Below are 22,523 nucleotides of genomic sequence, written 5' to 3' on the forward strand. Positions count from 1 at the left end.
ACGTTCTAGTCACATCTCAATGAGAATTGAAGTACACAGTGTGCCGCTACCTGAACCGGCACGATTATAATATGTGCTGCCATCCTAGAGCGGCAGCAAACAGAAAGAAAAAAAAAATAAAGAAATAATCCGGGGTGCAAACGACCAACACTACTTACACCACCCCAAGTACAGAAAGACACCAGTGAAGGCAGAGTTAAGTTAAAAAATGATTATTATAAGAAATAACACACTTAACAAGAACTCCTATACATATTATTGTGCTGCAGCATTTGTCATCCCACACAAATCACGGCACAAAGCACACAACCACATACGCCACTAATACATAAATAAGAGAAAGAGAAAAGAACAATTTAATGCATTGGAAGTCCTTAAATATAAATATTCACTGTTAGGGATGACCATCTACAATCTGTGGTGGGGAATGATGCGCTGAACCATACCTCCTGTTCAGGGAAACGTCCTGCTAAACAGTCCCTTTATCTGGCCCATCAGGTCCCCTCCCGAATGCCTTCACCTCATTCACCAGTAAAGGAAAATAATTTGTCCAGTAATGAACCCGGGTTCACCTAAACTTTTTCCATGCGGGGTGAACAGCTTTCCCTCTTGCCTTTTCCTTATATGGCGTCTGCTTCTCCTTTGGCTCTGCCCTCTCTTCTCTCCCCTCACCTTTATCCCGCCACACATTTACATAAAGATGGCTCCTCCCCGTACAGTCTATTGGGCCCTCCAAGCCCTCCCAATATACCATTGGCTGGCCATACAAATTCAGCTATTCCATTATAAGGAATGGGGAAAGGTGCAAACTGACAGTGACACACTCACATATTCAAGACAACTGTTACCAAAGGATGGACCTGAGCACCATCTGGAGTGCCACAGTAAAGGGTCTAAAAACATCAGGGAAGGAGAGATTTCAGGCTTTGACTTGTAATAAATCTGCACACCTTTTTGAAAACATCTTGTCACTTTGTCATGATGGGCTATTGAGTGTGGACTGATAGGCATGAACGACAAATGTATCCATTTCAAATTAAGTCTACAACACAATAAGGTGTGCAAATATGAAGTGGTGCTAATATTTTCATAGTCCACTTTATTCATTACTGTAGAACATCTTATGCTCCGTCCTTGGGCGTAGTTTAAAGTCTTTATGTTGATCTGAGGCTCCTTCGTTTGTGAAGTAAACTAATCTAAAGCAGTTCATATAGAGGTGATTGCATCTAACTTTTATATTTTTCTTCTTTATTTCAAAAACACAACAACAAACGACAACCCTGTGAAAACAGAACAGCAGGTACAACAACATGTTCTCGAGACAATCCATAGAACTCAACACAAGGCCTGCTTCAGAGAGCCACACCACAAGAGAGGCTCCTATCGAATGGTCCTTCACATATCATAGAAACAAAATCAAATTAAATAAAAGGGTTCTGCACACCACTGGCGCACCTATCGTAGAATTACTTTAATTTATTCTGAAACGATGTTTGCAATGTGAATTTGATTCGTTTTTATTTTATATCAAAGATAAGACAGAACATGGCAGAACATCTTCCATTTGAGCAAGCAAGCCATTATTCAATGTTCGAAAACGAAAGAAAAACTGTGGCATCTTTTTAAATGTAAGCTTTATTGTCACTTTTCACATCTGTCTTTTGCTAAAGCTTGCAGGCCATAAAATAATAACAAAATTAGTTGCCCTTTTTTCTTTCCCGTCTCCTCGCAGCCCCCCAAACATTCTCCCATCTTGTGTCGCAATCCTTCGACATGATCCAGCAAAACCTCAAAAGGTGTGGTACAAAGACGAACAGGATGTTTATTAGGACGAGACGAATCCAAATTGGGATTACGGGGGCTGCGGTCACACCTGACAGCACTGGTTGTTTTAGGCAGGAATCAACCCTGGATGGGGTAGCAGGCCATTGCCACAAACTCACAGCCATTTTAAATGTTAGCTGTGACAGTAATGACTCTTGAAAGGGGTGTCAAACTTGTTTTTATTGATTACCAAAAATATACTCAACGTGGGATAGAATATATAAAAAAAAAAAAATTGCTGCCCCATTTTCTTTACAAACAAGACCTACAGGTAGCTCCCTGCTCATCACAATCTTATATTAAGCAATGCATCTCACTTGAGGTGGTGGTCATGCACACCTGCTACGAGAACATGTGGAAGGCTCAGCTCACGAGCTAAACTTGGGGACAGATAAAGATGAGACACAGCTACTAACCCTTCTTCCACTCCCAGCCCTACGGTGGAGGAGGAGCTGCCTTCTGAAGTCCCACCCCAGGAAGTCCCACCCCATCCAGTCAAGCAGCTATAAAAGAAACAACACAACCAGAAGTCGGTGTTCATACTAAGGACTGTGACTGTTGGAGGCAGACTGCCAGCAGAAGCACCTCATAGACAATTGTTAATAATTAGTAACGTTTTATTTTCATCTGATTTGATATGGAAATTAACAATTGTTGCTTTTAAATGGGGGACAATCAACAAACAACAATCCTGTGAAAACAGCACAGCAGGTACAACAACACGTTCTCAAGACAATCCATGGAACTCAACACAAGGACTCCAACACTTCTTCACCCTCGCGGCGTCTTCCTCCTGTTTCTTTTTTGGACATTGCAGCAAATTAAGAAAGCTGTGTGTGACAACAGGACCAAAATCATCATTGAATGGAAAGACATTATGTCATTGTATCAAGTTGAATGAGAGTGGCAGTCGAGACAAAGGCAAAAAGTGGCAGTTAATGTAAAGGGGCATCCGTTTACACCTGCATGATCAGATCTGATCAACGCGCTGGTGAAGGACCACAAACAGGTAGCGATCACACTTAACACAAAACACAAATGCATTTTCCATCCACATACAATAATCGAGGAAGCGGAAAAAAAAAAACAACAGCAACATGCAAGGCAGTGGTCCAGGTGGACAGCACTGACATCTTTAAAAAAAATGGAGTGTGAAGTCTACCTACCACCTCCTTCATGAGACCATCTCATCTTTGATGTAACGTAAAAATCTTAAAGCTATATAACACAGTATGGCACATCAACTTCTTTTAATTTCTTCTAACTACAGGTCAGTAGATGATCTCAAGTGGATATTGGAGACGCATTTTAGTGACAGGTGTACGTCGAAATTCTATATGGATACAAGCGAAATATGAAAAAGGCCATCAAGGGAGGTCTTGCAAGATATATGAATATCGATGAAATGGGCCTCTTTAAAAGGTTCAATGGCCAGATTTACATTTTATCCAAAATGACTTACAAAAAAGACAGCAACATAATCAAGTAACCATCAGTCAGGGGGACTGCTTGGGAACAAGTGTGGCAGGATGGGGGGCAAAATTCAGCTCAGAGCAAAAATATAAGCAAGTTACACTATACACTAAGAACCTATTAAAGCCACCATCAGTTTGACAAAACTTCTCCAAAAAAGAGGGGCTTCAAACACTTCTCGTATACACTGATGGAGTCAGACTTTCAAATGAAAGTGGGCGGCTCGATCCACCAGTCTGGTCTGAGATTTGAAATCATGCAAAGGTGGCAGGTGGAAGAAGGAGCAGAGGACTACACAAGACTTTCCATATTTGTAGATGCACCCCACTGGAGGTGAGAATCAAGGACTTAAACTTAACAGGGAGCCAATGTAGTGTAGTGTAGGGAGATCTGGGAGTCTGACACCCCTGCTTTTAAACCCATCACATTTACATTTATTAATCAGCTGAACATCTGGGATGTGGGAGGAGAGCCCATACAAACATATGGAGGCCAAGCAGGCACAAGTCCAAATTCAAGAGGTTGTGAGGCGTTTAGTACATTGACATACAGTATGGACTGTCATTCTCCAACAGTCAGTGGGTTTAAAATCATTATATCTGGTGGGCAGCAGTCTCATTAAGATCTGGGAATAGTACAAGTCAACAGTTCAGGTCTGCTATTTTAACAGTCCAAACTTACCACACATTATCTTTTAAAAATGCTTTTTGTGACACCCATTCCTGGCAAGGTGCCAGATGACCGTCACTGAAGATTCAAAATGGTTACCTGTGTCCCAGGTGCTGATGTTGTGTGGGGCGCTAGACTGGTGCTCCAGTTGCCTCTTCATCAGCTGACTCATGGTCAGGGCACCCAGGCTGCCACGTTTCATTTGTCTGTATTGTGCTGATCAAAAAGAAGACTCATTTAGCAGGTCTACTTTGTCGCTTAGTGTCACCAGGTGCTATAAAACATCACAAATCACAGGATCACAGCACTTTAACCTCCGAGCACAGAGAACTAGGATACCCCTTGAAAACAAGATGTTGCATCACACCTGCTCTTACTTTACACTGATCATGAATCAAATGGGTTGCTTCATGAACCATGCCGATATGAACTAAAAATCTGATTTCTTAAGGAGTTTTTCTCAAGTCATGATTTACTCCTGAGATACTTGTCTGTTTTTCTGTCAGCTTTCATGATGCAGAAGTTCTCATTCATGGTTCACACGTAATTCTCTGTTTCTAGGTCTGCCAGACAAATCTTGTAATAGATTGCAATTTATTGTCATGCCAGGATTTGGGGGGGTTTGGCTCACGCTAATGGTCATCTCCATTTCATTCCACGGCTCCAACAAGCCACCGAGTGAAGGCAACTAATCCAGCCACGATGCCCAGAATAGGTCACACCCTTTCCTGTTGGGGCAATATAAAACCCAATGGTCCCCAGGGGATGCTGTATGATTTTACACTCCAAAATCCAACCTGGAGCGAGCGTCTTCGAGTTACTCGAGCCTCCCTAACATTCTTAGGCTGATGCGCCATCTTTTTCTTTGAGGCCATTGTGCAAGATTTTCGTTTGCTTGTTTACTTAACAGAACACATTCTGGATCATCTCGTGCTAATCTGTCCACCGGTCACAATATCCAGATTTCAGTAGCTGGGCTACTCACACACAATAGGAAATCCGCACCTATCCCATATGCTCTATGTCTGTTATGTTGGCTTCCTACTGAACACCAACGACTTGTTCTTATTTAATGGCTTGGCTCCTTCTTACAATTCTGAACTTCTCTGTCCTTACAAGTCCGTACGCTTACTCAGGTCCTCCGGCACCAGCCTACTGTCCGTTCCTGTGACACACCTGTTAACACTATACGCCAGGCCTTTCAGTGTGGCTGCTCTACACACTATGGAACGATCATCTGCAGCATCTCCGTGAACATACAAATTTATCTGCAATTAATGTATCTTTTAGTTCCAACATTTTCATTCCTTCAATCAAAACTGTCAGTGTCTACTCATCAGTTGAACTTTTACTATAATAAAGAGAATGATGCTACACATGCTTACTTGTTTTATAACAGTATGGGATATTTGAACAATTTTATGTCTGTATCATATTGTACTAACTCATTTTGTTTTGGTTTTTTATCTCCTGTCTTGTTCTGTGTATTTTGTTTTGATTATCCTTGTAAAGTGACCACAAGTTTCTGATAAGGTACTATATATACAGTAAATAACAATGATTATTAAGGAGCTCCTTTCAAGTCACCACAGAAAGCTGCTTCTGGAAGCTTCTTCTTCTATGGAGTGTGCTGTGGGAGGAGAATGGGCATCCTGGCTGGAACCGAGCATGATTCATTACCCAGACAGGAAGCCAGTGCGATTATGTGAGCGAATTGGCCGGCAGAGCAAGGAAATAAATTTGTACCCAGTTAGTATGGTTTAAAGCCAAGGATCGGGAGTGGTTCCAGCCTCCATATGCTAGGTGGCAGTAGTCCTCACATGGTAGCCCAGTCAAGACACCTGCAGGGGTGCTTGGCAGTTGGAGTCCAGAAGTGCACTTCGATAGAGGGCACTTTTGGGGGAGGACCTTCCTAATTTTTCTATGGAAGTGCTTCCTGAAGGTAAAGTGTGACACTGGAAGAATTGCCGAGTCCGACATTAAGGGGAGTCTGCTGCCCCACATCAGGCTGTCAGAATCGGGAGGCAGCTGGTAACACTCAATGGAGGTAAAGAGGAGGAAGAATTGTTTTGTACTTTTGTACAATTGTTGGATTTCTGGTGGCTGATTCTGGAGAGAAGATTGTGAAGAAGTGCTTTGAGAAAATAAAAATCCTTTATTTTATTCCAATAATGTGTGGTGTATTGCTGTGTCTTGAATATGGAGCTCAGTGGAACGCCCTTGTGGTCACAACTGGCATAGTCAGCAGGATTTTCTGGCCGTTTATTTAGCAGAAGACCTGCGATACAAATTTATTGTGGCTAAAACCAGGACTGGTAATCCCACACAACCGGCATCACATTTTGCACCAGTGATGGGCAAGAAAACTGGCTGACGGAAAGCCGATGTATGTATGTAACAGTGATTCAGACATCCATCCATCCATTTTCCAACCCGCTGAATCCGAACACAGGGTCACGGGGATCTGCTGGAGCCAATCTCAGCCAACACAGGGCACAAGGCAGGAACCAATCCTGGGCAGGGTGCCAACCCACCACAGGTTATTCAGACATTCTAAAATGAATTAGTTAATGGGTTGCCTTACTTGTATATTAGTATCAGTAGATCCAAGACTTCTTTTTCAGATTCATAACTGTTGTCACATACACAAGCATCAAGGATGTTTCATGGGTTTGTGTCAAGGGAAAAAAGGGGGAAGATTGGTAAGGTGACCCCAGCAGTACCCTCTGTTCTGTTTCCTCTCCTAGAATGGAGGAGCACCCACAGAAAGAAATCTGATGTCACTTAAGAGACACCCAACGAAGCCACCCCCCTTCCGCCATGTCGCTCTATTTTATGATTGTGCTGACCGGAAGTTGCCATTCACTTTGGGACCTGCAGTTGGCAGGCAAAGCAACTGATAAGCCTTTGGCTGTGTTTGTCTATGCCTTCTTTTTCCTTGACACAGACATCAATCAAGGGGAATCCTTCAGGACACCAACTCTTTATGTCAACTTGTTTATTTTACAGTGACGTAGTCATCATAATTGTTGCGGTTATTCCAACAGATGTTGAATAATGGAAAGAATGTCTACCTGTTTGGTTATCATCCCAGGAATCCTGCTGACCACGCCACCGTAAAATGAACAAGTTAGACAGATCAAGAAGGGTTGGGGCTACATTTGGGTGTTCCGGAAGTGATGTCATATTTCTTCATGTGAGTGTTCCCTTTATTCTATGTGAGGAAACAGAACACAGGTTAGTGCTGAGGTCATCTTATCAATCTTTCCACTTTATTTCCCTTAACAGAAACCAGCGAAACACTCCTGATGCTAGTGTATGTATGAGACAATGTATTCATTAGCAGTTGCTCCATAATGAGGGGGTTTTTAGTGGTAACACAAGGAGAACTGGAATGCAGTAAGCCGGGCTTTGAGGACAGGTCTCTGCGACAGTGACCTGTGCACTTGTGCCTTGGCCAGACTGATTGGGCTCTTTGACAAGAACACTATATGTCACTGTGAGCAGTTCAATGAAGTCTTCTCAAAGAGATGGACAGATGGACAGATTGGACATGCATTTTCTGCTTATGCAATTGACTGTCTACATCAGCCTTTTGTCAACTCGGCAAATAACAAACAAACAAACAAACAAAGAAACAAACAAGAAAAAATTCAGCATACATTGCAATCAACAGGTTGTCCCCACAATTTAAGAAAATATGCAAATCATACTTGTCATCGAGGAGTAGCTTCTGGTTTCAGGAATTGTGGCTTGAAGAGTTGGAACAGAGGCAGACTCCCGTGGCATTTCCAAAGTTGGAAGACCTTTCTGATCTGCAAGGCAATTTTGGTGAATGACGTGTACGTTAGGAAACCTGGTGAGCTGAGCACACGGTTGCAGAGTAAACCCATCCTTTCCGGAATTGAATATTATTCCAGGTATATACATTTGTACCAGAAGGCTTTCTCACAAACAAGCTATGAAATGATGGTCGACCAGTAGAATGACCTGACACCCATCACACTGCTACAAGAATGACTAGAAGGCCATGTGCTTCCACTTCCAAAAAACTACAAGAGAATCAATCATCACATCCACTGCAGTCCACCTCTTTTCTTTTTACCTCCCTGCAAGTTTGGCCACTTGGCCTCAGCTCATCTCCTCACAAGAAGCTCAGAGGGGTTTGAAAGGGAACCATCCTGAGGAAAATTTAAAAAAAACATGTCCATGCTGAAGTTGGTTCAATACAATTACTGTAGCCCTTTGAGGGGTCCTTGGAAACATCCACAACCCATCTTTTTACTTAACGTTTCTTGGTCGATCCCCTCCTTTATTGTTAGTAAGATCCCTGGGGGACTTCTCGAAAGTATAATATTAGACGGCCAAGTCTTAATCTAGTGACTTTTGCAGAATTCTCTCCCATGGTGTTCCTTCCACATTATCATCTAGAGCAGGGGTCCTCAATCACGATCCTGGAGGGCCGCAGTGACTGCAGGTTTTTGCTCCAACCCAATTGCTTAATAAGAAGCACTTATTGCTTAAGTAACACTTCTGCTTCACTTTAGTTATCTCGCTCATTAAGATTTTTAACCCTTGTTGCTTATTTTAGTCTTAAACACCTCTATTCTTGGTTTTTAAATTGCTCCTAATTAGCAATAACATGCAAATGACAAAAGAAACCAGCATTTCTCCATTAAGCTTGTTACCATTTACACCTGTGTGTATTTATCATGCACTATTGGGTTTAATTAAATACTTGGAAGGAAAGCGAAGAGAAAAAAGTGAAAGTCTGAGAATTACTCATCCATTTTAGCCCTCAAATCATTTGGATGATGTCCATAGAAAGGGGAAGAAAGGATAGGAGAATGACCTGACATAGCAGAGTTAAAGCAGTAACAAGCCATGAAATTTAATTATTGGCAAGAATTGCTTCTAATTAAGCAACTGGGTTAGAACGAAAACCTGCAGCCACTATGGCCCTCCAGGACTGTGATTGAGGACCCCTGATCTACAGTACCAACAGATTTCCTTCAGCTTGGAGTGAAAAGGAAAGGAATTATCAGAAATAACCTTTTGATTACACCAAAATGGAACAAAATTAGGGTTAGGGTTGAGTAACAAATAAAAAGCAGACAGAGGCAGCTCTACTGAACATTTCTTCATAGGCTTTATTCCTCTGTCAGGTGAGTCAGCTTCCTCACTTGTCCGCCTTCTGACCCGCATATCACATCTCTTAGGCTTCATCCACACTGCTCCATTTTCATTTAAAAATAGCATTTTCAAACAAAAAAGCTCTCTGGCCACATTGGCATTTTCACATTGTTTATGAAAATATCTCTGTCCACACTAAAATGACAGAAAATGTAAATGACATAGCTCTTTACCTACATTGGTGGAAACGGGAAAAAGGAGTGTCTTCCTTGAAGGGATGATAACATTGACGGACATAGGATTTATCGTAAAACTGTAGCGACTGGTAAATTATTTGGCTTTGTGCATGTAGGCAGGATTCATACTATACAATATGTAATTTAGTCTCATATGGTTAAGCAGCTCTTCTTTATCCAGTGGTTTTCTTCCACGAAGGGTGTCACACAGTCGTGTCAGAGGATCACCCTCCAGGTTCTTCCCAGGTACTGCATATTGTAACAGCCCAGGACTATCCTGTCCTTGTCTTTCTCCACAGTCCAGAGAAACCGCCCATTGACGGTAACTGACTCCGCCCCTTCCAGTCCCTGGGCTATAAAACTGCAACCACCCTGGAAGGAAGCATCACTTCTACACTGAAATGACTAAAGCAAAGGAGCTCAAGAATATCCAAAGGCTGACCAGAGAGTCTGACTAACTACAGTCACTTTATTTGTGTGGTGATTATTTTGTTTACTTTTTACACCATCATGCATTTGTTTTACTTTGAACGCAAAATAAGTAAACTGAGATAGGTGGGTTGGAACCAAAATGTTCTCTTTTTTCAAGCCCGGTATTCCCTCAGATGAGCAGGAATGTGACCAATGAGGTATTGTAATGAGCAGGATATAGTTATGGAAGGGCCACATAATAAGCACCAACAAATTAGAATGTAAGTAGAGTCTGCATTTTTGAGAAACTGCATTTTTGCTCTAACACATTACAACGTGGAGCCGTCATTTTCAGATGTTTACAGCTCTGGAGCGCATTTCCAGAAGTTTCCGTTTTTGGGGTCTCCAAATTTTGGGGAGAAAATAGAGACTAATGTCAGAGTTTTTAAACAAAATCATAGTAGTGTGGACATAGCCTCAGTCTTTCCTCCTGTTTCTTCCATCTCTATTTTAGACACCAGCAGATACTCCACTTCATAATATAATCATATAAATTCTGAGGGAAACTGGACAATGAAAGGAGAAGACAGCAACTCAGTCTTCAGTTCTTGATTACCCTTTTGAAATTATCATGAAGGTCCCAATGGTTCTACTCCATACTACAAGGGGACAGAGTCGAATTATGTACTGCACCGCAAAAAGGGGATGTCAGAAACAGAAGAAATCCACCTTTCCAGAATAACAACAAGGAGGCCCAAATCTAAAAAAACAGGTTGGCTAAAACAAGCCACTGCTATTAAAGGCTAGCAAGTATACAAAATTTGAATAGCAACCTTGAGAAAAGGTGAAGTCAAGAACTGGAAAAAATAAAACCGGGGAAGACAGGAATACTGCAACAAAGCAAAAACCTGAGAAAAATCATAGTCAAAAGCAACAAAAGCAGAAAATTTGAACCCTCAGAGAGTTGTAGGAATTTGAATCCGTAAACTTGGACAGGAATTGACCTTTTCATGACCTTTTCAACCAGCCGCATCATTGACTAACAAATGCGGGATGCTTCCTAACATAAAATGGTGTCAAACATGAAACAACAAAATGGAAGTGAAAATGGAGCAAATAAACTTATAGGATTGAAACCAAGCTGCCAACAGACAAGCTAATGGAAGATTTTAAAATCAGAGGGCATAAAAACACAAAACGAGTCCACAGGCTCACAAAAAGGTGGAGGATTTCATGCAAAAAATTAAATAAAACTACCATTTGTAACAGTGATGATGCAGGACTCGTGCAACTCAAGAAAGGCTGGTCATGCGCTGAAACTTTACAATAGACTTGACCCGCGCACAAAAAGCAGGGTGGAGCTGTGTACATTGAAGAGGCAGAAGGGAACAGCAAATTATTCAATGGCAAAAACTACAAATAAACAAAGAAAATAATTGTGCAACATCTTTAATAAATCCAATAATGATGCAACCATAATCTACGATATTCCAGGGAGCAAAATGAACAAAAGTGGATTATATTCATAACATAGTTTTAAAAAATACCTCCGTCATTACTGACAGATTATTCAATTGGCAGACAATTAAGAATAATTGGTGAAAGTCCAGTGCCCATATTTATCAAGCGTCACAGAAGAAGAAAATCGTCCTAACTGAAACATCCCGGAATGACACAAATTTGGTCCAACTCTTAGGAGTTAAAACATTTTATTAATTTTCCTAATTTATTGAACTTCTCCTAACTACACTGGGATTTAGAAGAGCTTGTGAGCTGTCCAAACTTGCTAAGAGCTGCCAGAAGATGGCATTCAGGCACAGATCAGCATGCACATCTCGCTAAAGATTTTGGAAATGTCGGACTACAATTAACACGTAAAAAGATATCAATACGACAGAGATATTTGTAAAAGATATTGTATGTTACATGATCGACCCATCTAGATGGAGAAGCCATGTGCTGTAAGCTGATAATGTTACATGTACAATGCAGCTTTGTAATAGCACAATTTGGGATTGTTGCCACCTATTGCTCCTCAAATTTCAAGTTTGAACACATTTATAATGCGTGAGGTAATGCACAGATTGACGCATTTCTCCACGACTCCACGTAACGTAACGTTAAAGCAGGCTGCAGTCAAGCAAATCGATACACATGTGAAGAGTGGATAACCATATACTGTATATGTGAAGCGCAAATTATATCATAGGATCAACACACGGGTGGTCATGGATGCGAACTGTACTGTAGTAGCCAGCATATTACGCTGAAGTTAAGCAGGGCTGGGTGATTGATGGAGTCACGCACGTGTTAATAGTGAGCATTCCAAGGACTGGTGTAGTGACAGTAAATCCAGCCTGCGTCGAGAGGTGGCACTGATATTCACATGTCGTTCTCCTTCATCTGCAGACCAGAAGGTCCAAAAGTCGAGGCTCCATTATGTCACTTTCATTTCTGCCTTTTACATCTGGGCTGGAAATCTTTTAAGGATCACCCTCCTATTCAGTCAACAGTCAATTAATGGACTCATGTCTGAGAAGATATCTTTTTAAACCTACTAACAACACTGCACAACAATTTTTTGAAAAGTCTTGCTTCCTGCAAAATTTTTGCTAATTGTGAAAGGTAACTACTGGGTATGCAAAAAAATAATTTTGGTTTTACTACATCAAGTAGGGACTCTGAGAAATAGATATTTATATGTTTACTGACAATAATGCATTTAGTCACACTTATGTTTCGCATAAGCTATTAAATTCAACAGAATTAAAAGTGTTTTGCTCCTGATTTTCTTTTGTATTAAATGTCTGGTGCATCACGTTGCAGTGTCCAACAGTAGTGAGCAAGCATTGACGGATTCCAGTTGCCCTGGTATAGTCTCTCCATCGTAGCAATGTCCTGGTGAAACCTTTCACCGTGTTCGTCACTGACAGCACCGAGATTTGCGGGGAAGAAGTCCAAGTGTGAGTGGAGGAAATGAATCTTGAGTGACATGTTGCACTTCATTGTCTTGTACGCTTTGAGAAGTTTGTCTACCAGCTGAATGGAGTTTGGGGCTCTGTAATTGCCCAGAAAATTGTCAACAACGTCTTTGAAGGGTTTCCAGGCAATTTTTTCCGGCCCAACTAACAGATCTTCAAACCGCTTGTCACTCATAACATGTCAGATCTGGGGGCCAACAAAAATGCCCTCTTTGATCTGGACGTCTGTTATTCTTGGAAACATCTGTCTTAAATAACGAAAACCTTCACTTTCCTTGTTCAGTGCTTTCATGAAATTCTTCATGAGTCCCAGTTTTATGTGAAGAGGAGGCAAAAATATCTTTGCCGGGTCCACAAGTGATTCATGTGCCACATTTTTCTGTCCTGAAATTAACTCTTTACGGAGTGGCCAGTTCTGTCGAGAATAGTGCGACTCTTTGGCACGGCTGTCCCATTCACAGATGAAACAACAGTACTTTGTATAGCCGAGCTGCAGTCCTAGTAACAGTGCAACGACTTTAAGATCTCCACAGATATTCCAGTTGTACCTGCTATACTGGACGTGCTTCAGCAACAGTTCCATATTCTCATACGTTTCTTTCATGTGTGCTGCATAGCCAACAGGTACTGAAGGATAAACGTTGTCATTGTGTAGCAAAACAGCTTTCAGGCTCAACATTGACGAATCAATGAAGAGACGCCACTCTTCCGGGTTGTGATCACAACCCAAGGCCGAGAAAAATCCTCCAATGTCACAACAGAAACAGAGACTGTCAGCTTGTGCAAAAAATTTGGTTATATCACGATGTCAGCCTCGAAACACAGACATTTTCGTACCTGGTGACAGCAAACACCATTCCTGCAGTCTCAAACCCAGCAGCTCGGCTTTTGCTTTTGACAGACCCAAATCTCTGACCAAATTGTTCAATTCGGACTGTGTTATCAGATGTGGATCGCCTGATGAGCACGGTTCAAAATCCGGGTCAATGTCACTGTCAGTACCCTACATTGCAGTTTCTTCATCTGGTTCGTCTAAGGTCCAAGCCTCTGGTGGTTTTGGAATTGGAAGACTGTCGTCATGTGGCATGGGTCTCATTGCTGAAGGCAGATTAGCATATTCAATTGACTTCTTGCTTTTGGCAGAGAAACCAGACACATTAGTCAAACAGAAGTAACAGTCCGTCACATGGTCTTTCTGTTCTCGCCATATCATCGGAACAGCAAACGGCATCGTCTTTCGAGTGCCTCTGAGCCAGGCTCTCAGACTGACAGCACATGTCACACAGCAAATGTGAGGCGCCCATTCCTTGTCTTGATCACCAATTTTGCAGCAAACACAGATGATAAGCTTTCTTCACAAGAGCAGTCATCCAACGTCTCTGTGGCGCAAGTGTATATTCGCCACATATATAGCAGAATGTATCATGGCTGTTACAACATTGACGAGACATATCGCCCAACACCAAAACATCTATAGCATCAAGCTTATTTATTGTTATATTGCTACAGATACTATACTTTACTATACTGATACTTCACATACACACTGACTATCTACTGTATATTAACCAAATGAGCAGGATCGGTGTATGCAAGCCACCTTAATAGCATGCTGAGACAGCGTCAAGCTCATTCTGACCTGCCCAGGATGTCAGCTTCCACAGAACAGCTTCCAGCCTGGCCTGATTCCATGCCTGGACATGCCAGGCTGCACAAACCATTGTTGATAAGTCACTTGCGGGAACGAAAATGTTTGGATACAAATATAAGAAAAAATCATGACAAAACTTAAGTTTTCTCTGAAACGGTACGTGATATTTGTGATCAGCACCACAAAATCTATAAGAAACACCGAAAAATGTTCAAGAAGCAAAAGCTTTGTTGTGCAGTGCAATCAATATAATGATTTTTGACCAACACTCCCAACTGGTGCCAGAGATGTGCTCAGTGAAATGTTACACAGGTACGCTGAGCTCCACAATCCATGAACAACTGGGACATTCTCGTTACACTTTACAAACTTGGAAAGGTTCAAGAAGGCAGGTTGAGACTCCTGGGGCACTGGATAAATAGAGCTTCACCGAAGATCGGGGGGATCATGGAGAGGGGCATGGCACCACTGTACACTGGATGAGTGAACGTCACTTATAGCTGGGGTTACTTTCGGCATAACTGTTATTTTATGAGGCATTAACTATGGCCATAACAGTGGGAAGGTGATCTTTCTGAAATTATGGCTATGGGTCACTCACTGTTAAATAAACAAGCTGGTTATCGGGGTGTGTGTGTGTTACAGTCTTTCCATCTTGGTGTTTGATACAGTATTATTTAGATGTTGTTGCAAAGTTATGTGGAGCTTTACTACCTTATTATGTTTTCCTTCTTCTTCTTTTAACATTGTTATTAATATGATTATTAGTATGGTGAAGCCATAAGATTAATATCAAAAAACTAAAAAAAACATCATGATCTTTAAGGAAACTTCACAATGTCACCATGATCTTCAAGGAAATGACGAAACATCATTATGATCTCCAAGAAAACTACAACATGTCATCAAAATCTCCAAAGAAACTATAAACCTTCATCATGTTCTTCAAGAAAACTACAAAATGTCATCATAATCTCCAAGAAAACTACAAAACGTCACAGTGAACTCCATGGAAACTACAAAACATCATTGTGATCTCCAAGGAAACTTCAAACATTATCATGTTCTTCAAGGAAACTACAAAATGTCATCATGAGTAATGCTTTTGAGACTCAAGCTGCCGTAACATTGTGATGTTATTCAGTTTTCAAATGCAAATTCATATATCTAACTAATGAGTGGGAGTAGGATAACTTCATAAATACTTCTCATGTCCTAGTCCTACTTTTAATGTAGTTCCTAGGAGTAATTCTGAGATGCTTGATAAATATGAGCCCAGGAGAAGAAACGTGACTCTAAGTTGAAATGAGCCAGCATCAGAATCAAAAAGATAAAAAGACACAAATCGTCAGAGCTCGATGTATCAACCAAAGTTTTTGGTTGAAATAACGCATGCCAAAATCCAAAATATGTAAGTCTTCCAGAAGCTAGCAATTATGACTTTGATTTGCATTCAATCCAACTTAAATAGCAGCAGAATACAAATGTCACCCATCATAGAATGGCAATGTAAGTGGCTGCCAATGTAAAGAAATAACAAAATGGCAGCACTGCATCCAAATACCGATAACAAAATGGCATCCAGAAAACAACAAAGAACAAAAATAAATAAATAAATAAAGACATCAGGCCAGGCACCTAAAACGTTTAAAATAATATTTACAACATTCTAGATCCTCTAGAATCAAAGACTACAACAGCACCTTGTGCTGACCCCAGTCATCCCCTCCACTCTCATCGTTAGGTTTAGTGTTTATTTAACACTGAACTCTCTTCTGGTGGTTTCATGACATGCTGTTTCATGTATAGGTTTTGTTTCATAGAGAACAAATGTGATTTATTAATTGTTACTTGTTGTTTCATTTTGACAGTTATTATTGTCTTACATCTTTTTTTGTGTTTTAAAGGGTGCCGTCATTTTGTTGGCTAATCGCTAGTGGGCAGAGTCAGAGAAGTCACACATGGTGACGTATAAAATTCAAAATCATGAAAAACACTTTGGATGTTTGTGGTCCAGCACATGTCTGGGCTCCTTGGCGGACCAAAGAGGTGTAGGATTTGTTATAGAAATGGTGCAGCTCAGATGTCGTGAGTGTTAGCTGTGCAGGGGAGACAAGTGGCCATGGAGTGCATAAGGGGGGGAATTCAGTTGCATGAATACATCATTTAGCTTATCTGTGGATCGTTAGGGAAGCACCTATGTTCACGAGGACCTGAAAAGGTCCGAGTAGGTGAGAAAAAGGGTCAGTAAGTGGAAAAAAAAAAACAAGAAAGACAAAAACGGAGGAAGGAAACAGTGGTTAAGGAGACAGGAGAGAGATGAATTGGGCAGTTGAGTCAGCGTGGGAGAAGTAGGTGACACTGTTGGGAAAGCCACAAAGTGGAGTGACGGCAAAGGCTCTTCAGGAGCTGTGAGACAGGGATGATCGTAGACTCCAGGGGTCTTGTGGAGACCAAAGGAGGATTCAGGAAGTGGGAACTGGGTGCCAAGGGAGGTGCCTGGGATAGGAGGCAAATTTAGAGTTGTGTCCTTCAGTGTCTCAGCCATGCTGAGGATCCTGTTGTTCATTCCTGTGGGTGAACAGGAGAGTCGAAAGAGAGAGAAGTACTGGAGACAAGAGGGAATGTCAATGTGGTCAGAACTTCATGGGGGGACAATATTGCTTTGTCGTGATCGAAGGCTTGAAAGGGGACCCCCCAACTAGCTTCGATGGGATCGGGACTACACTGCTGTCAAGCACGAAGTGTTTCTTAGTGTAGCAATTGTGCCCCACACCAGAGAGGCTCCAGTAAGACAGGATGTTTTGGATTTTTCAGTTATTTGCTTCGGAACTGCTACTCAGGACCTAACTGAGTAGCTACTGAGGTCCGAAAGCTGGTATCGATACCAAAGTCAAAATTTTAATACCGATCCAACACTAGTGCCCATAATGAGCAACAATCAAAAATAAACCTAGATAACAGGGGCGCTGAGCTGTGTTCTGCGATACACAAACTGCAGTTTGAAACGCCCGGGTGTCCATTGAAGTCTAGAGGATTTTTCTTTTAATTAAAGGAGTACTTGAAGATCTCTAAAAATCACAGCCTTTGGACATGAAGTAAATGAATTTACTGTAAAAGGCAACATGCAAAGACTCTGAATGGCATACATTTATGTTACTCCATATGTGAATATTCTGAAACTTCAAAGCAAACATGGCATAGCAATGGGAAGACATATAGGAGAAGAAACCAATTCTTGATTACTACATGTCATAGTGAGGAGGAGCCCAAAAATGTAAAATAGCACCGACCTTTCCAAAAGCCACACCTGGCCTGAACTGTTAATGAAAATATTACAAGATGGAGTTTACGGGAGGATGAAACTTTTAGCGACAGAAAACAAAAAGCGTCTAAGTGGCATCACAAATCATGCTGAGTCAATTGGGATGCAACATCTTCATTTCTATCGGGGTTCCGCTGTTACACACTTCACTCTCTTTCACTTTTGAGTACATTCAATATACACCTTTATGTTATCATCCCCTTACCTGCTTCACCTGCTTGCTGATCCCCAATTTTGTCCAAGATGTTGAAAGAGATATCCAGGTACTCCCTCTGTATGGCACTGACGGCGATCTTCCTCTGCTTCCTTTGACGCGGCACAATCTGGATTTTGAACTCCATTTCCTCATTCTCATCCTCTGGCTTTGGATCGCTGGATTTCTCACAGTCAGACTGGACGTCACTCTGAGCACACTCTTCCAAATTATCTGGGACATTCAAGAAGACGCTTTTTATAGGTTGTCCTCCGGCAGACTCCCCCTCCGTTTTGGTGTTCACCTCACAGACATCATCAAGGGAAAGTTCCGGTACTGCTGGGGTTTTCCTGAGAAGATCTCTCTTTTGTTTCAGTGTCATGGGGCTGTCATTGGACAAGTCTTTAAACTGTGCTGGCTTTATGAGATCTTTACAGTCAAGCAATGCTGTGGGAGATACTGATCCTCTTCTTACACCATGTGAGACTGGGCTCTCTCCTGTGGCATCCTTGAGTTCACGGGAGATGGAGCCATCGTCAATGCTGACTTGCACCACTGGGGTCAAACTGAGGGTATTGCTTGTTGAAGGAGAAGGAGTGACCTTGCCGTTAAGTTTGTTTAGGGAGCTTGGGATCTCATACTCCTCATCACTTTCCACAATCCTGAGAGGAGGCAAAGGCTCAAAGACCAAGGAATCACTGTCCGACATTGAGAGGATCGAGTGCTTCTCAGGGCAGGAATTTGAATCTGAGGACAAATCAATCAGGTCTGGGTCTTCCTTGGACAGTTGATCTCCATTTGGGGATTCCAGTTTGTCCTCAAATGTTTCCATACAGCTGAGTCTTACTTCAGGGATTATGGGCCTCTTGGTTTCAGTGAAGCCATCGCCCAGTGCTGGTTTCTCCAAAGAATCATTGGGTTTGGCTTTATCATTTGGATGGCCAGATGATCTGTTATAATGGTCACCTTGCTGGGCATTAGACGACGAGGGTATTCCCCCATATTTTTCAACTTCACATCGATCGATGCAGGATTTTCTTCTGTGATCATCAAGATTGAACAATATGGAATCAGTATTGCTGATGTCCAAGGACTTCTGCTTGAAGGCCTGCAGTCTTTTCTTCTTTATGCTTTCTTCCCTCACACAGCGTAGGATACTGTCCTGGAGGGCACTCGCGTCTCTGTTTTCTGACAACTCGATTTCACCTAAAACAAATGGAAAAAAGACAATCTGTAATGTAATGCAATGTAAAGGGGAAACAGTGCTAACCAAAATTAACAACACGTGACAACTCATACCATTCTGCCCTCCTCTCACCAGTCATGGCAAACACCCCTAAGTGGGCACTCATTAAAAAGTATGGAAGAGTACGGGGTGATTCATGCAACTACCGTCACTGATAAAAATGTAGGAATTATAAGGGAGGTTGACTGGTAGAGACAAAGTATACATGGCCAGGAGCAAACTAGTCAATGACTTGATAAAATGTTGGCAGTGAAATCTGAGAAGAGTCCGTCCACTGGGGTTCTTTCTAAAAACCTTCCCTCAGTTTCCTTCAGTCCTCTGGTGAAAACATAAAAGTGCTGGCTGGCAAAATTTATTGAATATGTCAAGGCAATGTTTCAAAATGGATGTCTTGGGAATAACGTTTGATTTTTTTCTGTTGATTTGGTTCAGGTCTATATGAGGTGAGACACAGAAATAACTGGATTGGTAAAAAAAAAAATTATTGATGAATTACAGTATTCTAAACATTGTCACCTTCTAAATACTCCCATTCCCGATCTCTACACCACTCCATACGAATCTTCCATTGACTGAAACAGTGCTGGAAGTCTTCTTGCTTGAGGCTCTTCAACAGGCTTGGTGTTTCTGTCTTCACTTTATCCATTGAAGAAAAAAGTGTTCCCTTCAGGTGACTTTTGATTTTCAGGAACAAGTAAAAATCACAGGGAGCTAAATTGGGCGAATAGGGAGGATGATCGAGGACAGGAATGTTTTTGTCAGTCAAAAACTGCTTTACGGAAAAAGCATTGTGTGTGGGAGAGTGGTCTTATCTCACTGTTTCCTTTTTTCACCTGACATTATCGTGGCAAGTCGTGTAGCGATTGTTGTGCAAATACTGACTGGGCTGTTCACAGGATATACCTAGCATGGGGAGGCCATGGAGAATGACTTTAGGACAGCTTCAAGAAGATTCTGGTCTACCATCCGGCATCTCAGGAGGGGGAAGCAGTTCAGTGTCAACACTGTATATGGTGGGGATGGTGCGCTGCTGACCTCGACTCGGGACGTTGGGGGTCGGTGGGGGGAGTACTTTGAAGACCTCCTCAATCCCATTAACATTGCCTTCCAATGAGGAAGCAGAGCCTGGGGCCTCGGAGGTGGGCTCCCCGATCTCTGGGACTGAGGTCACTGAGGTGGTCAAAAAACTCCTTGGTGGCAGGGCCCCGGGGATGGATGAGATACGCCTGGAGTTCCTCAAGGCTCTCGATGTTGTAGGACTGTCTTGGTTGACACGCCTCTGCAACATTGCATGGACATCAGGGACAGTGCCTCTGGATTGGCAGACCAGGGTGGTGGTCCCCCTCTTTAAGACGGGGGACCGGAGGGTGTGTTCCAACTACAGAGGGATCACACTCCTCAGCCTCCCTGGAAAAGTCTATTCGGGGGTCCTAGAGAGGAGGGTCCATCAGAAAGTCGAACCTCGGATTCAGGAGGAACAGTGTGGTTTTCGTCCTGGTCGTGGAACAGTGGACCAGCTCTACACCCTTAGCAGGGTCCTGGAGGGTGCATGGGAGTTTGTCCAACCAGTCTACATGTGTTTTGTGGACTTCGACCGTGTTCCTTGGGGAATCCTGTGGGGGGTACTCCGAGAGTATGGGGTACCGGACCCCCTGATAAGGGCTGTTCAGTCCCTGTACAACCGGTGTCAGAGCTTGGTCCGCATTGCCGGCAGTAAGTCGAACCCGTTTCCAGTGAGAGTTGGACTCCACCAGGGCTGCCCTTTGTCACCGATTCTGTTCATAACTTTTATGGACAGAATTTCTAGGCGCAGCCAGGGCGTTGGGGGGGTCCGCTCTCAATTTATCAGTCGATCTACGCTCCTACCCTCACCTATGGTCATGAGCTATGGGTAGTGACCGAAAGAATGAGATCGCGAAAACAAGCGGCTGAAATGAGTTTCCTCCACAGGGTGTCTGGGCTTTCCCTTAAAGATTGGGTGAGTGAGAAGCTCAGTCATCCGGGAGGGGGAGGGGCTCAGAGTAGAGCCGCTGCTCCTCCACATCGAGAGGAGTCAGATGAGGTGGCTCGGGCATCTGATCAGGATGCCTCCTGGGCGCCTGACTGGTGAGGTGTTCCGGGCACGTCTAACTGGGAGGAGGCCCCGGGGAAGACCCAGGACATGCTGGAGGGACTATGTCTCTCGGCTGGCCTGGGAACGCCTTTGGATTCCCCCGGAAGAGCTAGAAGAAGTGGCCGGGGAGAGGGAAGTCTGGGCATCTCTGCTCAAGCTGCTGCCCTCGCGACCCGATCTCGGATAAGCGGAAGAGGATGGATGGATGGATGGATATATAGACTAGCTGTACCCCGTGGCTGTGACCCCATACTAATGAAAAAGGACAAACTTTAAAAATCAATAGACGTTGACGCTATATCTGATCATGTCCAGCTCTGACGGGAGAGTGTTCCCCACGTGGGGAGAAAAGCATATGACTGTAATATCACTAGCAATCAGCAGCTACCCTCTAAAACACACATAGCTCTGATCTCTCTCTCAAAAACGTCAAATGTTACTCCTTAACAATCTGTAGATGATAATGTCTGCTGAACAAACAGGTATCGCTAGCTAAGTGGAGGTAAGGTGCACTCCAACACGTGGAAAGAGGTAGACCAACTCGAAAAGAGGCTGGCGAGTGGATGAGGAAGGTCTTGCCCGCCTACTCTCAGCCCACAGCCACTCTCTTGGATTTGCATAAATATGTCAGTATCGCAAGCGAACTATGGTACTTAGCACAATGAAGTCGCAAAATCAATCGGAATGTTCAAGTAAATTATAGAAAACAACCAGATCTAAATCTAAGTAATTCTCTCGTGAAATGCGGACAGATGGGGTTGGGCAATGAAAGTTTTAAAATCGTTTCTTAGCGAGCAGGCCAAGGGTAACCTACATTCCAAATTTCAAGACCCAAGTCCTCATGGTTCAGGAGATTTCATGATGAGTCAGTGGTATTTGGCTTTTATATATATATATATATATATATATATATATATATATATATATATATATATATATATATATATATATATATATATATATATATATATATATATAGTCATGCAGAGCCGGATGCAGAACATACATTAGGAGATAATCACGAGTGAATTTAGCTTAAAAGTGACGGGAAACAATTAGACGGTTCACTCAGTTGGAAATTTCTAAGCCTATCCAACGTCTTGTGAAGACAGAGCTCAGAGTAGGTGCAGGGATTTAAACAGCACTGATAAATGAAGGCTACGCCAGTGAGAAGATATCTTGTAAAATATGCATTTCAACTAAACGGTGTACACCCAGGTACAAGGAGGTGAAAAAAATGGCCACTAAGCCACAGGAGATGTCATTTT

The 22,523-nt window shown here is 42.4% G+C and overlaps 1 protein-coding gene across 1 annotated transcript in view; it reads right to left on the bottom strand.

Annotated features, from left to right (window-relative positions):
* Nucleotides 1–22,523, bottom strand: part of LOC114666589 (protein unc-79 homolog) — a 223,515-nt gene that overhangs the window by 45,542 nt on the left and 155,450 nt on the right. Inside the window, exons 32-34 of the mRNA XM_028821501.2 lie at nucleotides 17,909–19,102; nucleotides 7,680–7,781; nucleotides 4,066–4,182 (exon numbers count right to left, since the gene is read on the bottom strand). Coding sequence (XP_028677334.1) covers nucleotides 4,066–4,182; nucleotides 7,680–7,781; nucleotides 17,909–19,102 — 1,413 coding nt within the window. The remainder of the gene's footprint in view (nucleotides 1–4,065; nucleotides 4,183–7,679; nucleotides 7,782–17,908; nucleotides 19,103–22,523) is intronic.

This window comes from Erpetoichthys calabaricus, chromosome 16 (genome assembly GCF_900747795.2).
Source record: "Erpetoichthys calabaricus chromosome 16, fErpCal1.3, whole genome shotgun sequence".
Taxonomy (NCBI): domain Eukaryota; kingdom Metazoa; phylum Chordata; class Cladistia; order Polypteriformes; family Polypteridae; genus Erpetoichthys; species Erpetoichthys calabaricus.